This window comes from Artemia franciscana, chromosome 5 (assembly GCF_032884065.1).
Source record: "Artemia franciscana chromosome 5, ASM3288406v1, whole genome shotgun sequence".
Classification (NCBI taxonomy): Eukaryota; Metazoa; Arthropoda; class Branchiopoda; order Anostraca; family Artemiidae; genus Artemia; species Artemia franciscana.
This window is the reverse complement of record NC_088867.1, coordinates 4,754,305-4,772,770: the sequence shown is the minus strand read 5'-3', so window position 1 is coordinate 4,772,770 and position 18,466 is coordinate 4,754,305. Positions and strand designations below refer to the sequence as shown.

Sequence of the window (18,466 nt, the reverse complement as noted above, 5' to 3'; positions counted from 1 at the left end):
AGAACTGTTAAAAAGGAGCGACACAGCTCAATAGTAACCATAACTTTAAAAACTCTAATTTTGATAACTTACAGATACGTCAAAGAATCAAATTTTTATGGTGACTCAAAATAAATATAGTTCATTAACTTTAATGTTACCATCAAACTTTACGAGCCTGAGAAAATTTGCCCAATTTTTGAAGAGAGGGGGAACACCCCCAAAACGTTTATTGATCTTAATAAAAAAAAAACACACCACCAGGTTCTGCATATCAGAAAACCCTACTGCAAACGTTTCAAGCTCCTACATGCAAAATCGGGAATTTGGCAGTTTTTGCCAGAAGAAAGATCACGGATGCGTCTCTATTTACTTTTTCCCGGGATGATAGTATTGAATCAGTGATCATAAAAGATGGAGAGAGGGCTCATTTTATCGGAAATCAGGAGTTCTAGTGCCCTCTTTAAGTGACCAAAAAGGCTGGAGAGAAGCTAGTCCATTCCCACGCCCCTTTTTTCCCAAAGTCGTCCAATAAGAATATTAAAATAGCCATTTTGTTCAATTTAGTTGAAAGGTCAATGACTATACCATTGAGGATAAAATCATCCCCTCCCCCCACATCCTCTGGGGAAAGGTCTGCAAGCTACAAAATTTACCCATTGGTTACGTATAGTATTTACTATTAGGAAGTTTATATACACTTTGGGGAGGGAATTTTCTGCTTGAGGGTATATCCCATAGTGAAAATTTTTAGTGGAAAGTCTCAGAGGGTAAACTTTCCATGAAAAATTTTACACTGGAGGAATTTTCCAGAATTCTTATACGAAATTCCTTTTATTTGTCTTACAAATAAAACGGTCTTTTTCAAATGATAGTATGCGAAGTAGAATTTTAAGGCGGAATTCCTGTATAAAATTTTCCTGGGGGATTGTTATCGAGCATGGGATTGTTGGGAGGAGAGGATTTTTCCTTGGGCTAATGGGGGTATATTACACGGGAGGAACTTTACTTTCAGAAGCTTTTGCAGGGATAGGGAATTTTCTATGGAAAAAACAGGATTTTCTCGGCATTACTTGAAAACGATCAAAAATTAATTTTAAAATAAAAGTTTTGCAACTGAAAGTAAGGAGCAACATTGAAATTTAAAACGATCAGCAATTATTTCTCATTTTAGGTTGGTTTCTCCCTCAACGCCTGGTTCTTTATGCTGAAGTTTAACATTTTGTTCCAATTTCTTAAAACGGTTTCTTGAACACAAGGGCCGTTTAATTGGGACAAGAAGCTTTCTCAACAGTTCTAAAAGCATGATGATTGTTCGGTCACTAAGCTTCCTAACCTTGCCCACCCTAAATTGGCCTTGCGATTGTTTACACAATAATATTGAATGTTTAAAGGGTTGCGGAACCGTACCAGTTGCTACAAATAATTTTCACCAATAATAATTAGTAATTGGAGCTGTAATTAATTATTGTAATTATTATTATGGTACTAGCTGTTGGGGAGGCACTTCGCGCCCCCCCCCCCCAAGCCCCCCGCGCGCGCAAGTCGTTACGCGCCATATTAGTTACACGCCATTGTAGTTGTGTCCCTGTGTCCCACCTATGAATATAGATAGATATATATATATATTTTTAACTACGTAAAACTTGCGAATGTACAACATTCTTGGCTGTCCCATTCTCTGTGCATATAAATAGATTGTCAGGCTTACCAACTCTTGAACATGCAACATATAATTGTCCATGGGAAAAACAATCTGTATTCAGATCTATACCTCATTATTCTAATGATTGCCCTTGAGCTTTGTTGATGGTGATTGCTAATCGAACATTCCCTGTATCCCTGTCGTCATTTATGTATCCCTCTGTGCCTCCCGGCGTCCCCGTTGTTGTTGTTTCCCTGTGTCCCGGTCGTCATTTGTGTCCCGGTGTCCCAGTCTGTAATTTCTCTTTGAGTTTCGTGGTCGTCATTTATATTCCCTGTGTCCCGGTGCTCCGGTCGTCATTTTTGCCCGGTCGTCATTTGTGTTCCGGTGTCCCGGTCAGTAATTTCTCTTTGAATGTCCAGGTCGTCATTTATATTCCCCGTGTCCCGGTCGTCATTTGTGTCCCGGTGCTTTGTTGATGGTGATTGCTAATCGAACATTCCTTTTGTCCCGGTCGCTTTCTCTTTGAGTGTCCCGGTCGTCATTTATATTCCCTATGTCCCGGTGTCCCGGTCGTCATTTGTGTCCCGGTGTGTAATTTCGTCAATCAACAAACATGACGTCAGTCGACACACAAACATGACGTCACTCGACATACAGACACACAGACAACTTATTTTTATATATATAGATGTCCCGGTGTCCCGGTCGTCATTTGTGTCCCGATGTCCCGGTGTGTAATTTCTTCAATCAACAAACATGACATCAGTTGACACACAAACATGACGTCACTCGACACACACACACACACACACAGACAACTTATTTTTATATATATAGATTTATTACCAATTATTAAGCGGTTCAATTTTATTCACTTAATTGGGGGAGGGGGGGGTCTTATCATTACAATTTGGTCTTTGTATACTGGTCTTGAAATTAATAAGTGATTATTGCCAATTGCTTATGCTAATCACTAATTATCCCAGGTATTATTTAATTTATTCTCAATTATTAAAGGGCTAGAAGGAGTGTGCATGGCTGTGTTGGCCTCAAACAGCTTGGTGACGCTTTGATTTGTTAGCAGCAGCAGCAGTGATAAAAAGTGTTAATCACTAAAATTCGAGAGTCTATCATCTAAATTTGGCCTTCGAGTTGCTTACTCATCATCCAAATCATTACTAATTGTTGTGAGTTAATCGGTTATAGGTACCACTATCTATCACAATTAAAATATACCAAAATTATTACCTACTTTTAGTTATGATCCAAATTATCAAAGTTATTATCCAGATCTGATGTTTTTTTCCAGATCTGATGGACATTACTACTCAGTTCTCAATTCATTACAAAAAAGAATTCAGAGGTGTTATAAGCTATTTAACCCATGTTTCATCCGGCCGACTTAACCTGAAATGGCCATAATAAAGACAGCGCCTAACGGGAACTACCATACTGGATAAAAAAAGCTAAGCAGCACAATGCGGACATCTGCATACTAATGGCATTAAACCTAGGATGCAGTAGCAGTTTTAGGCCTCATACTCCGGGAGAAAAGGTATAAGAAAGGTGTAAAAAAATATAAAATAAAAGGAGTTCAATATCAGAAAAACTGGGGGGGCAGATCCCCCCGTATCCAAGCCAAGAACTACTGCACTGCTGCCACTGCTATGATAAACCTAAGGATTAAACATAGGAGTGTGTTAGTTATGTACCTGGTACTTTCTTTCAACAGATGTATGACTATCGAGTGGAGGGAGGTACCGGTTTTTGAACCACCACCCTGAATATATTTTTCCTACTGCATGTTGCATAGTTTTTCTTGTAGAAAACTCCCCGAAAAAAAAACGAATAAAAATCTTCGATGTACCCTTAGACTATCTTGGACAATCTATTGAAGACTGAGTTTCGTTTCTGTTTGAGCCACAATGCCTCATTATTCTGATGGTAAATTTCATGGCTTAAAATTTTAAAAGTATAATAGACTGCTATGAAAAATCAATCATATACTTCACAGACAAATATTTTTTTTAGTGTTAGATATATTCATAAATAATTCACTTTCTTCTATTAATTTCCTAGTCCTAGTTTATTCTTGTAATTTTCTGAAATTTCACGTTCAATTCAAATATATAATGAGTATTTTATGCCTTTGGTCCAAATAATGATCTTTAATGGATTGTATAACAACAACAATCTTTATTTTCAAATTTTTACCCTTTAATTTTCATATGCATAAGAAAAAGGAGTTTGAAAAAATTGCTCTTCGTACATTTCTTTTATTCGCTTCAGTCGATGGTAAACTCAGGAGGTTACCAACCCCCTCATCTTGAAATTAATTCTCTTGTACGTGCCTGGATAGACTTAAGATTTCCCTGCGGAAATATCATCATGTTAAAATAACAAACCATTCTTCTTTCACGCGAAGGTTTCATCTCATTAAAGTTTTATTATCACGTGATAGCCACATAAGTGGAAATGTGAGAGAATTTTTAAACGGACACCTGGAGAGTGTTGTTTGCTTTAATGCGTTTTTAAAATATTTATGGATTAGCACTATAGGTATATAACTCAAAATAGCTCGGAAAAGAGAGTTAGTATCTTGTTGATTTTTTAAAGTGAAAGATGAAAATAATCCTTTTGCTTTGGCTGGTCATAGTTGACGCATATAATTCCCCAAGAATAAAGTCTTTGGCAGAACGTGTAAACTTTATGCTGGAACGCGAACCGTGCACTCATTGTATTGGGAATCCAACTAAAATTTTCAAGTTTATTAAAAGCTTAGCACTAATCAGTACATCTTATGACGAAAAAGCATTTCAAAGTGATTGCAACGCGGTTTTTATAGCCATAGAAAACCGAATCGAGAGAATTGAAATACTAAAGAATATTTCATTATATCATTCTGAGTTAAAGCTTTTTGTCTTTGGAGATACAAGCCTTTTACCCGAAATTGAAGCTATTATCTTCCCAATAAGAAATGTAATTGTAATTAGCACTGACCTTCAAAAGAAAGTACTTGGTTGGAATCATATGAAGATAAATCTCCAAGGAGAAGGAAAATTCCACCCTATATATACAAAAGCAGATCGAGACAAGAACCCGCTTAAAACCCTTTCTGGCTCAAAACTAAGAGCTGGCACATTCGAACTTCCGCCAAACATTTTTAAAAGTGAAAATGGCACATACTTCGGACCAGATGTGGAAACAATGAACGCTTATGCCCATTCTTTAGGTATGGAGATTGATATTAGCGAACCTCCAAAAGGAGAAAAATGGGGTGTGGAAGTGAATGACTCTCGGAAATTTAGTGGACTCACTGGAGAGCTCATACGAGGAGAAAAGGATATAGGGTTTGCAAATTTTTTCCTAGTAGAATCATATGTGAGTATAATGCAGCCCAACTACCCTCATGTTGATGACTGTATGGGTCTTGTTGTTCCTACTGTAAAACATCTTCCTAGAATTCTTGTAATAATACAGCCATTCACTGCAGAGACTTGGATTGCTACTGCACTCTTGGTAATCAGTTCTGGGCTGGTCTTTTTCTTCTGTGCTTTAATATATAAGACTGTGATTGGAAGAAATCCTGGAGAGCTTAAGTCTTTGTCAATGTCAATGTTCCGTAGCTATAGTGCAATAGTTGGCATGCCAAGCCAAGACTATAGGTCAACAAATTCTGTTCGAGTGGTCTTTGTTGCTCTCTGGGTTACCTGCTTCTTTATAGCAGTTAGCTATAAAGCAAGCTTGATTTCATACCTTTCAGAGCCTTCTGAATCACCTCCAATTGACACATTTGCTGATCTTGATAAGAGTGGCTTGAAATTCTATTTAAACGGCTTTCGTGGCTTATATAAAGGCTATAATGAGTCAGCTGACAAACACATACGTCGAGTTTTTGAACGGGCAGAGTATAACAACAACATTACAGATTCAGCTTTAGAAGTTATATCTAGGAGGGCTGCTTTTATACAGAGCAGGAATAGAGGATCCTATATGGTTATGAATGAATTTCTTGATGAGTACAATCAGCCAAAGCTTCGATATGCAAAAGAATGCTTAACTACAGTTCACATAACTTCATACCAACCCAAAAAATCACTCCTAAAATGGGCTTTTACTGAAACTGCTATCAGATTACGTCAACAAGGCCTAGTTCGCTATTGGTGGAACAGGCTTCAACGCCCATCAATGAGGATAAATCCAGACAATAAAGATAGCTATGTGACAATTGAGCTGGACGATATACAAAGTGCTTTTATAGCACTGGTTGGTGGTCTTTCTTTAGCAGCTGTCGGATTTCTAATTGAAGCCGTTTTTGGCCTAAAATCCACTTCTTGATTCAATATCAAGAACGTGCACATTTAACACGTTAGAACTTAAATAGTTATGTTTATAATGTGGGCTTTTTAGAAAATAAAGTACTACATTGAGTCTTATTTCTTTGTTAGTTTTCCACTAAAACAACGAAACAACGAAAAAAGTAAATACCTTAGAAAAAATTATTCTCAAACACATTTAAGGTCTCATTTCTTTAAATTTATCTAAATATCCTTGAACAAGTCCTTATATATGCATATATATATATATATATACATATATATATATATATATATATATATATATATATATATATATATATATATATATATATATATATATATATATATATATATATATATATATATATATATATATATATATATATATATATATATATATATATATATATATATATATATATATGTATGTATGCATCTACTCTTAAATAAAATTTTATCTACTATAATCTACTCTTAAATAAAATTTTTGTGATATAATAAGATTCATTAAAAAGTTAAAAATCAAAAAATTATTTGTTCAAAATGTTTTATCACTTTATTTTGGAGTAGACCCAGCCCCAATGCCTAATTTAGAAGGTAATACCTGGCAATGGTGATACACAAAACACATTACGAATCAAATATTCTATAGAACGCACTGGTAAATGATCATTTAGAAAATCGATAAATGAAAGGCATTGAAACAATCTTTTACTGGAGTTTCCATTTTGTTTGTTCCACTTCTCCTAGTTCGAAATACAAATAGAATACTGAAAATTGAAGTTTGACAGTTTTTTCATAGTTTTATTAGTAAACAAATAACAAGACGTGAAATTTCATTAACCTTTTTCAAGAAATTTCGCGACCGTTTAGCGTTCTTTGGGAAATCAAACTAAGACACATTTTGCTACGACACAGTTGCTAATTTTATAATATTAAGATAACTCAGTTCAGCATGCAATAATACTGAGAATGTAGCAAACATATTTTCTTTTCAATGTATATACTTTTCCCTTCGACATTAGTAACAAAAGACACAATTTACAGTCTTGATTTCATGTCACAGAAACTAACAGATTAATCAGAATCAGTCAAAACAGGGGCTAAACTCAGCTAATTTTATTTCAATATTTAAAACAAGAAAATTTCCATTTTCCTTCTTTTTCTGTTGTTTTTTTTTCTTTTAGTTTGAACCACAATTCGAACTTTTTATAATTGTCATGACAAGTATCACTGAAAATGACAACGACTACTTTCGAAGATTATTCGTATTTTTAACATGATCTGAACAAAATACAAATCTTTCAAACAAAAACAGGCCATTTTGTTTTCGTAAAGCTCTCTAAAATGTCTAATTTTCCGTCCCACAATAATACCTTCTGCTCTGAAAGCTGGATAACAATTGGTTCTGTCATCTTTTTTACAATTGTAAAATACATTGTTTAAGGTAAAAAAAACATATACATATGCATACTTACATATGTATACATAATTACATATATATATATATATATATATATATATATATATATATATATATATATATATATATATATATATATATATATATATATTCAGTGCTATGCATATCAAATAAAATTCTGTTTTTTTTTTTTTAATTGTCATGAAGCTCTATTTCAACAAACTAGAATAAGAATTATAAGCGGAATTATATATTGGTAAAAAAGCTAAACAAGGGATAATGTCTTTTTTCTTTTACAGAAAAACGGTCGATAACCTCGTCTTCATTAGAGCAAATCCCCTCGTCTTTATTTCAAGCAATGACAGGTAAACCTGTCAGTATTACCTGACAAGTGGATGGCTAAGCTTTCGTCATCACAGGCCATGCTACATATGTTTTTACATGTTTCATGGTGCTAAGCAATGTCTAGTTCATCAAAGAAGTCACTGGGAGAGTAAGTGTTATATCAACAACTTTGATAAGTTTGTTGAAGGCTCTTGGCAGCCTGGAAAGCTCGAGCCAAACTTCTAAATAATAGGAAAGGTGAATTGGCATCGACTATAGTTGACTGCTTGGTAAATATCGCCATCCGTGTGAGCCCCCGGTCTTGCTCATCGCAATTGAGCACCTTGGTAGCGGAATTTGGTACCCTCCTGGACGGGCTACCCACCGTGCACGTCTCCTCGGTCCTATCACAGCCTTCGCTTTGTATTGAGCATCTATTCGGGGATTCACTGAGAGTAAAATATAAGCAAGACCTAAGCAATCTCAATTCTTTTTAGAGATGGCGTTTTACAGGTACCGCGCGATTTTGAATAAATGCTGAAAAATGTCTAGAAATGAATTAATTAAGTCTTTTGTTGACTCCAATCTTAAACATACTCAAGCAAAATTTGAAGAGCTGCGAGTCCTCATAAAATGCAACAAATGGTAATTTATATTACGGTTATTTGGTGCCTGCCTTAAATTTTAACACCATAGGCCTTGGCCACCTAGACTACTGTTTTTGGTTTGATTGATTTGTAGGCTAGACTAGAATTTTTGAAATTCTCCTGTTTTATGTCAACAGATTTGGGTACATTTAATTGAAAAGTTCTTCCAAGCTAGGGATTGGCTTATATACCCTGGAATAAGACCTTTCTTTAAATGTAGTTAGGTAATCACAAATTTCAGGTATGGATGCAGTCTGCAGCCCAAATTGGGCCTCCTCAAGGTTTGGTAAAATTCTAGCTGTGACTTCTTTCAATTTCAGAAATGGGTTAGGTTAGGAAAATGAAACTTTCAGGGATGGGTCTACAGGCTAAAGTATGTCTTGGGAAGGTATTTTGAAGTATCTACTTCCACTCCTTCTCCATCTAGAGGGCCCTGACCTTTTGATGACCATCAAAAATATGTGTGTTATAAAAGTGAAATCTTGCAAAATAGATCTTCTGGTTGAATGAAATAGAACAAAATTGTTTTCAGCTTCACAACTTTGCTCAATTTCATTTTATAAGGTTTTTAATATAGCCTATTACCTTAAATTACATTGTCTAGCAAAATAAGAATTCCTAACCTACACCCTTTCTAAGATAGCAAGAAGTCAATTAACTAGAATTTTACCAGATTAAATCCTGTAGAATTGCTGGTTAATAATGATGATGGTTGAATGTCTCAACAGCATCCCACTCAGTTCACCATGGCTTTGATGACCATTCTCCATCAATGGCTCTTTCAAAGGCAGCAGTACTGGGGGTAGTGACTGCTTTTTTGGTGAGAGAATTCCACAAACTCACTATTCTATAAGTGAAGGAGTTCTTACATAGTCTAGTGGCAGCTCTCTTCTGATATAGTTTCCAACTATGCCCACTAGTTCTGGCAGACTGGTCAAGTTGAAATAACTTGTTTAATGGAGAGTTATAATTCAGGAGCTTATGCATCATAATAATATCACCCCTTTTATGTCTAAAAAAAACATTGATATGGCTCAGAATTCTACTCAAATAACAGGAATTGCATTTTCAGAACTAAAGGCAGAGAAAAAGCAACTGGTAACCAAAAATTAAGTTAAAATGTTGTTTTGTCAAGATTTCAATAGGCATAGACCTGTCATGTTGGCAAATTTCAGGGCTCTAGAGGGAGAAGAAGTGGAGTGGATATTTTAAAAATAGCTTCCCAAGGTATACTTTAGCTTGTAGACCCATCCCTGAAAGTTTCATTTCCCTGACCTAACCCCTTTCTGAGATATCAAGAAGTCACTCAACTAGAATATTACCAAGATCAGGATCCTCTAGAGGGAGAAGAGCAGAGGTAAGTTCTTCAAAAATCCTTCCTGGGATATACTTTAGCCTGTAGACCCATCCCTGAAAGTTTCATTTTCCTAACCTAACCCCTTTCTGAGATAGCCACAAGTCAATAACCTAGAATTTTACCTCATTTTCTTCAAGCCAAAGTGGCCCTGTGCTGATAGTGTGTCAAGGTTATTATCTAGGCTAGTCCATATTTCTAGTAACAGTCTAGAAGAGAACTCATAAGCAAGAAACACTATAATTAAAAAAGGAGAGTAGTATCATTAATTTCCATAATTTTTTTCCAAGTTTGCTACTCTATAAATGCAACCTGTAAGATCAACATGCTTCAAAAGTCAAACATTGAGAACCTTCAAATGATTTTCATCAATCCTGCTCAAAACACTCTTCAAACCTAATGCCCAATACATATACAAAATAACAACCCAAGAGCATATACAAAACTTAAGATATTAGTGAAATTTAAAATCTGTAACATGTTGCATTTTTCTATTAATCAAATTTTCATTTTTCTTTCCAGTTATCCACATTTTTAAATAATAGTAAATAATATTCATCCAACTGACTTCAATTCTTTTGCAACCATACAATGCTTTTGAGAGGTCAAGAATTATTATTGTTTATTGAAAGCCTATCTTCATAAAAAAAAAGAAAATGTCAAAGTAATACATTTACCAGGGCTCTGGGGGCATAGGGTTCCTGGTGGAATAGCTATAAAATCTTTTGACTAGCTTGAGCAGATGAGAGAGGGCACCTAAAAAGGGCAGGGGAAGGAAGGGAGCAGCTGGTTGCCCTCCAATTCCTCCTCGATATACCTTGAAAGTTTCAACTTAATTCCCTAGATGGTTCCTTTGATATTGCAAATATTCCCCTTTGACAACCAGCAAGCCCATAGTATGTTTTCATTGTGTTTGGTATCCCTCTCAACATTTCCTTGAAGTTTCACCTTCCAGGTGAAACTTGGTCTAGGATCAAGCATGTCCTCTTTCATAATAAAAAATGTTAATAATGGGCACTTGTATAACTTACAACCTTTGCTTCAGGGGTGGTGGGAGTGGGGGGTGCTTGTTACCCTCCAGGAAATGTTTGCTCTTAAGAAGGACACTAGAACTTCTGATTTCCAATAGAATAACCCCCTCTGATTTTTAAAGGACCACTCCTTCCATATGAAGTGCCTCTGGGAAAAAAAACAACAACAATACATTGAAGCATTATTTTCCTTTACCATGGACAGTGCTGTATTGTCATATCTGGTTGTTTTAGCTTCTTATATACATTGGAATATAGTTGAAAATATGCTTACTTAAACTGTGAGTGCTTAAAAAAATTATGGTAGTCAATAATTGACTTATAGTTTCCTAAAAATTGGAGGTTTCATTACTGAATCTACCTGCTCAAGCAAATCTTTCTGTATATTCCTGAATAGAGGCATTATTTCCAGGAATTTAGGAAGAAGTTTTAATTTTACTGTTTCCTAAATTTGAAAGCTACATTATGTTGAATCACATTGCTTTGAGCTTTCATTACTTTTTTTTTATAGCTTAGGTAGTTCTGGTGCTGTTTTTTATGTCAATAATAGCCCCATTTAAGTGGGGATAAAACAAAACAAACCTTTTTTCACCCACTAAAAGCCTTATTCACTAACATAGCTGTTAAAAAAATTTAGGTTTCCAAAATTATTTAACCCTAAATTTCAATCCTTAAATACCTTCAAATATTTATCTTAACAAGATATATTCAACATGTTGAAGATTGGAATTTAGTTACAGTATTATTACCTTGGAGTTTCTATCTTTTGAAATTCAAAACAAATTAAAAAAAGTAATGATATTTTGAATGATTTTAAGATTTGCTTGAATCATCCTGCCCTCTATTTTTATAACTAGTACCTCAATGCTAATACCATAGAATAATTGCAGCCTTTAAAAAGATTGCAAGAGGAGTGCAATTAGGTATTTTATCGTCATCCAAATTAACAAATCTGACCAACAGACTTTAGAATCAGTTCATAGGCATACAGCAAATTGCACCAAAGGTCTCTCTAACATCCCCTACCCCCTCCAGGCCTTGGAAAATTGAAATTCCAAGACTAACGTATTGCTGTAACAGAGGGGACATGATTATAAAATTCTATGGAAGGCTCACAAACATTTCGATTGGATTATTCTTCAACAACAACAGGACATAATCAACATTTTAAAGAAACATTCCAATACAAGGCTTTGTAGCAAATTCTTTTCCAACCAAGTTGCAAATATAAAAAACTTATTGAACCAGGCCACAATTTCTTCTCCTAGTCTCAAGTCAATGTAATCATTAGTTGACAAGGAAATGTACAAGGCATGACAAATGGGTTTCAGACATGTCTGATGAATTGGCACTAACTGGTGACTACAGTACTGTTGCTGGCAAGTGTGATTCAAGGTAAGAATATTAGAAAAGGCATCAATTAGTTGACAAGGAAATGTACAAGGCATGGCAAATGGGCTTCAGACATACCTGATGAGTTGGCACTAACTGGTGACTACAGTATCATACTGTTGCTGGCAAGTGTGATTTAAGGTAACAACATTAGAAAGGGTATCAATTAGTTGTTATCACTAGATGACAAGGAAATGTGCAAGGCATGGCAAATGGGTTTCAGACATGCCTGATGAGTTGGCACTTACTGGTGACTGGAGTATCATACTGTTGCTGGCAAGTATGTTTTAAGGTAACAACATTAGAAAGGGTATCAATTAGTTGTCATCACTAGATGACAAGGAAATGTGCAAGGCATGGCAAATGGGTTTCAGACATGCCTGATGAGTTGGCACTTACTGGTGACTGGAGTATCATACTGTTGCTGGCAAGTATGTTTTAAGGTAACAACATTAGAAAGGGTATCAATTAGTTGTCATCACTAGATGACAAGGAAATGTGCAAGGCATGGCAAATGGGTTTCAGACATGCCTGATGAGTTGGCACTTATTGGTGACTGCTGTATCATACTGTTGCTGGCAAGTGTGATTTATGGTAACAACATTAGAAAGGGTATCAATTAGTTGTTATCACTAGATGACAAGGAAATGTGCAAGGCATGGCAAATGGGTTTCAGACATGCCTGATGAGTTGGCACTTACTGGTGACTGGAGTATCATACTGTTGCTGGCAAGTATGTTTTAAGGTAACAACATTAGAAAGGGTATCAATTAGTTGTCATCACTAGATGACAAGGAAATGTGCAAGGCATGGCAAATGGGTTTCAGACATGCCTGATGAGTTGGCACTTATTGGTGACTGCTGTATCATACTGTTGCTGGCAAGTGTGATTTATGGTAACAACATTAGAAAGGGCATCAATTAGTTTTCATCATTAATTGCCAAGGAAATGTGCAAGGCGTGGCAAATTGGTTTTGGACATGCCTGATGAGTTGGCACTAACTGGTGACTGCAGTATCATACTGTTGCTGGCAAGTGTGATTTAAGGTAACATCATTAGAAAGGGCATCAGTTAGTGTGTTTACCTTGCAACCACATCAGTGATTGAATTTTAACAAAAAGTCAAACTTCAGAGTAAAGAGCAAAAGGGGAGAAGGGAGCAGCCTCTCCTTGTATATAGATGGATTTCTATTTGGTTAATGTTTTAATGCTGCTCCGTACTTTCAGTTTAGAAAACTTGTTTTATAATTAATTTCTAATCATTTTTTGATTTAAGCTGGGAAATCACCCTCCCCTCCATGGGTGTTTGCCCTCGGAAATTTTCCCCCCAAGGAAAACATCTCTTTGTGGAAAATCCCCTCTGCAGAAAACTCCCATTGAAATTATTCTGTCTATCCCTCAATAACTAATTTATTTGTATGCAACAGGTGAACTGCATAACTAACAGCCCTTTCTCTAGGGGTTGTGGGATCATGTCATCTCCAGAGGCATAGTTATTGAACCTTTTATCTATTCATAACCAAATGGCAATCTTACAATTTTGACCAATGTTTTTGGGGAGAAAAGGATCATGGGAGGGTGTTAGTTGCCCTCCTATCTTTTTGGTTACTTAGAAAGGGAACTAAAACTTTTAATCTCTATTCAAATGAACCCCCTCCCAATCTTTTAGGAACATTGATTTGATATAGTCGCCCTTGGGGGAGAAAAAAAGCAACGAAAAAATTAACACACGTCTGTGATCTTTCTTTTGGCAAAAAAAATCAGACCTTCGTATTTCTGTAGCTAAGGCCTTGAAACCTTTACAGCAGGTTTCTCTGATACGCTGAATTTGATGAGGTATTTTCAATGAGATTGCCGGACTTTTTGGAGTTTTCCCCCTTTTTTCGAAAATCAGGTAAATTTTTCAGGCTCTTAGCTTTTGATGGATAATACTCAACTTAATGAAGTTTATATATTTGGTATCAGCATAAAAAGCCAATCCTTTTGACATATTAATTGTTATCATTGTTATCGCTTTGAGTTTTGGTCACTATTTGGCCGAATTGCTCCTTACTTACAGTTAAGTAACTCCACAACAGGCTTTTAGTAGTTTTATAAGATTTCCTACAGATCATTTATGATTCAATTGGTAAATTTCGTTGAGTCTAATTGTTTTCTCCTGAATTCCAGCAACAAAATTCCAGATGAGCCATATGTGCTTGGGCGTTGTGACTGTGTTTACTGTAAAGAATGTGCCAGGTCAGTTGAAGATTGTTTAGTATGTGGACTGCATTCGTTTCGAAAAGATAAGATTCCATGCAAGGTTCTTGCCAATGTGGTGAACTGCTACAAGGCATTTCAAACAGCTATGCAACAAAAATCTGCGTAAGTATACCCTGGGAGCTAAGTGTACCCAGGTTCAAGCCTTGGTTTTGACTCTAGAATATGTTGGAGGATTTTTTCAAGGGGTGACATAATCAAAAACACTAACACAACTTGTATTTTTAGGCTCATCACTATTAGTAGGAGTAGGAATCCTTTTAATATAATATTGCGTGGGGATCTCCCTTTCTGTGTGTTCCATAAAAAATTGGAGATAAAACGGGTTTCAGGAGTTCAAAATATCAGGCAGTAAAGTGGCTAAAAAATATTTAACTAAATTTTTTTACGATTTATATTAAAAAACAAAAATATTTAACTGATACTTCTACTGGTATAAAATATTTAGTGGTATCAGTGGATTATCGATACTTATGTCATACTGAAACACATGATAACATTTTTTCATCAACATACAAGAGAGTCATCTTTGCAAGTAACTTGCAAAAAAACTGGACAAAAGTCGTAGATTTTGTTGAATTGTTTTTGTTGAAGTTGAATAGAATACCAAACTTTCATATTAAATAAATCATATTCATATTAAAATTAAACTTATTTCATATTAAAATAAGAACTTATTTTGGTTAAAGCTCGTTTGTGTGCCAATCTCTTTCCAGGTTTATAAGTATTAGAATCTTCATTAGGTTCGTGAAATAATTTCCAGGATTCTCTTTCCAGGTTTGTGATCTCTTTCCTGGAAAGAGATCAGAATCTTCATTAGGTTCGTGAAATAATTTCCAGGATTCTCTTTCCAGGTTTGTGATCTCTTTCCTTGAAAGAGACCGGAATCTTCATTAGGTTCGTGAAATAATTTCCAGGATTCTCTTTCCAGGTTTGTGATCTCTTTCCTTGAAAGAGACCGGAATCTTCATTAGGTTCGTGAAATAATTTCCAGGATTCTCTTTCCAGGGTTGTGATCTCTTTCCTGGAAAGAGATCAGAATCTTCATTAGGTTCGTGAAATAATAAGAGGCGTTCAACCTTAACTTTAATTAACTATAGTTGAACTATAATCAACTTCCGGCTGTCTGCTGAATTATAACTACAGTCATTGTTTTACCCTCAAACTCTGGTTGATCACAGCTATAATTTTGTAATAAAAGCGAAAAAATTAAAAGCAATTAGATCATTTCAAACGGGGCCAAGAGAGGTTTCCCAGCATCCTGATTAAGTATGGCTTTTTTGATAAATGTATTTCTTAATTTCAAACACCCCCCTGAAAACTTGTATGAGACCTTTAATATGGGCAATTATGGTGGTACTATCAAACGGTATTGGGTGATCTGGGTTACATCAATCACATACGTATTGGGCCAAAACCAATTAAAACTTATTGGACCTTTGACGTTTTTACATTGGTTTTGTTGATTGACCATTTGTGTTCAAATAATCTTTTCTCTAATTGTTGGTGTTTCTATGTAATAATTCTATGTAATAGTTTCTATGGTCTAATTCCAATGTAAAAATAACCCCAAGAACAGGGAATTCTATAATTACCGCTATCTAAAACGAGACTGGTTTTATCCTTGCTATAGTTGAAGCAACTCTATTTTGTTGGAACTTCAGAAGTGACATTAAGGCTAGGCCTTTGTAAAATTATTCTAAGTTTAAGATAAGATAATATTTATTTTCAAAAGGCTATCACCAGCTCTAATAGAGCCGAATTCACTTCATGTGTCTAAAAAGAAAAAGCAAAACAAAGGAACAACTAATGCAGCTGAACAAAATTAGAAGAAACGCCAATCAAGCACAAAAATGGTAAAGAAAAAATTTTACGCAAATGCAAAAGAAAAAAAGCCCTAGTACAAGAAATAAAATGACCTTTATCTGATTAATGGCAAAAGCAAAAACAGAAAGGGCGGGGGATAAAACAAAATCACATACTAAAAGAAAAACATCGCCGAATTTGCGTTCTATGTCAAATACTGTAAAGTACCAAAAATACAAACACCCAAAATCAAGTCAAATTAGCTGTTAAAATTAAATATTTACAATTAATAACAGTTAATTAGTGACAAATAAGTTTGTCACTCTGCTTTTAAATGTAAGGACACATTTTCTCTTCCTAAATTATTTTCTCTTCCTAAATTATTTTCTCTTCCTAAATTATTGTTTTTCTCTTCCTAAATTATTTTAAGTTTTTATTATCACCTTCCATAGGGGCACTGTGACCTGAATATTGAGATGCTAATGCATTTTTTTTCTTTTTTAGTTGTGTTTCCGGTAAAAGACTCAACTAATTGGATGGGATACTAGTTGCAAAATAATGCACATTATAATGCCCTTGCAATGATTTAGTTATCTTAAGGCTTACTGAAGGCATTTTGGGTCTTATGAAAATAAGATGAAGGTCTTATGACAGATAATTTTGTTGCTCCAAAGCCTACTGAAGATATTTTGGGTTTCATGACAGTAAGATGACAGTCCCATAATAGATAATTTTGTTATCCTAAGGCATACTGAAGGTATTTTGGGTCTTATGACAGTAATATGACAGTGTAATGGCAAATAATTTAATTACGCTAATGCCTACTGAAGGTATTTCAGGTCTCATGACAGTAAGATGGCAGTCCTATAACAGATAATTAAGTTATCTTAAGGCATACTGAAGTTATTTTAGGTCTTAGGACAAGGTGCTATTTGATGCTGCATTTATGTAAAATGCCTCTGAAACTTTTGGAAATCAGAATTTACGACGCTAATTTAACTTTTGAGCGAAAGCTTTCCTTCGAGGGGTTTTGCCACAGTGAAAATAATAGTAAAAATAATTTTGTATAATAATAATAAAAGTTCGTATGATATCACAAAGTGAGTTTCAGATGGTAAAATGTAATTGAAGATAGGCTACTCCGAAAACTAGCTTTTCTGTTGAAATGCTTTTAATGCCAACTAATTCACTTTGCATGGATATAGTACATAGTACAAGACATCATAGTACACGTTAATGAGCCGTTTGTGAATCATTGAGCAAAAACTTTAACTATGCTTTTGAAAATGACTTTCAGTAATTACTAGTGTACCCCTCTATTTAGATATCCAAAAGGCCTTCAGTGATTGTTTAAGGTTTGTGTTCAGTTTGTGATGGGGCTCAATGTGTTCAGTTTGTGATCGGGTTCAGTGTGTTCAGTTTGTGATGTGTTCAGTTTGTTCAAGGTTGTGATCTGCCATTTTGTGAAAAAAGGAGTAACTTGAACTTTAACTTTGCAGCAAAGCTGTAAGTTGCACCAAAAGAACAAGATACTTAATTTACTGGGTTCTTTAGTTTTTGGTCTATCCTTTTACTGAGCCAAATTTATTATGTTACTTTATCTTTTTTTCGCTTAAGTAAGAAAAGTTTCCTATTTTTGCATGTTTATGAAACTTTTTTAACGTATTCATCAGTCTAAAAAAGATAAAATCAAATTTTTTAAATTTTGATTTTTTTAATGGATAAAACTCAGAATCCTGACTAAAGAATCTCAAGTTAGCAAATGATGCCAAAACTGTTGTCTTATGTTGAAAAATTAAAATCGCAGGACTGCAGAAAATAACATACCAAAAACTTGCACAGGAAGGATAATTTTACCGAGACCTCAGCGCAACCATCTTCAGTGGAGGAAAAAGAATAAAAAAATTTCAAGGACAATATAACTCGACAAAACTTGAATAAAAGAAACCGTTTCTCAAGCAACAATTAAAAGATAAAAAGGTATTCTTTGTTGTCCTACGTTTTCTTGTTTTGTAATTTTAATCAAAATATTCAAATCCCTTGCATTTTTAATAAATCGTTCATCTGACTCAGACGTATTCACAAAGCTAGATTTGTTATTTTTTTCTTTTCACTCTCGTAATTTTGATTACAAGATCTGAAGTTTTGTTCTTGTAATTTTTGCCTTTTAAAAGCTGTTAGATCTTTAATTTTGGATACCGACTTAAAAGAATAATCCAAATATAGAACCATTTTGCTCACTCGTGGGAAGATATTTGAAAAAGCCATCCTAAGTTCCCTCCTT

At 34.9% G+C, this 18,466-nt stretch overlaps 2 protein-coding genes across 2 annotated transcripts in view; one reads left to right on the top strand and one right to left on the bottom strand.

Moving 5' to 3' along the window:
* The window catches only part of LOC136026907 (uncharacterized), a 144,903-nt gene that overhangs the window by 78,596 nt on the left and 47,841 nt on the right, over positions 1 to 18,466 (bottom strand). The window lies entirely within an intron of this gene.
* LOC136026906 (BRCA1-associated RING domain protein 1-like) overlaps positions 8,190 to 18,466 on the top strand; it is a 128,245-nt gene continuing 117,968 nt past the window's right edge. The window contains exons 1-2 of the mRNA XM_065703728.1: positions 8,190 to 8,338; positions 14,287 to 14,481. Of these exons, the coding sequence (XP_065559800.1) occupies positions 8,238 to 8,338; positions 14,287 to 14,481 (296 nt within the window). The 5' untranslated portion in view covers positions 8,190 to 8,237. The remainder of the gene's footprint in view (positions 8,339 to 14,286; positions 14,482 to 18,466) is intronic.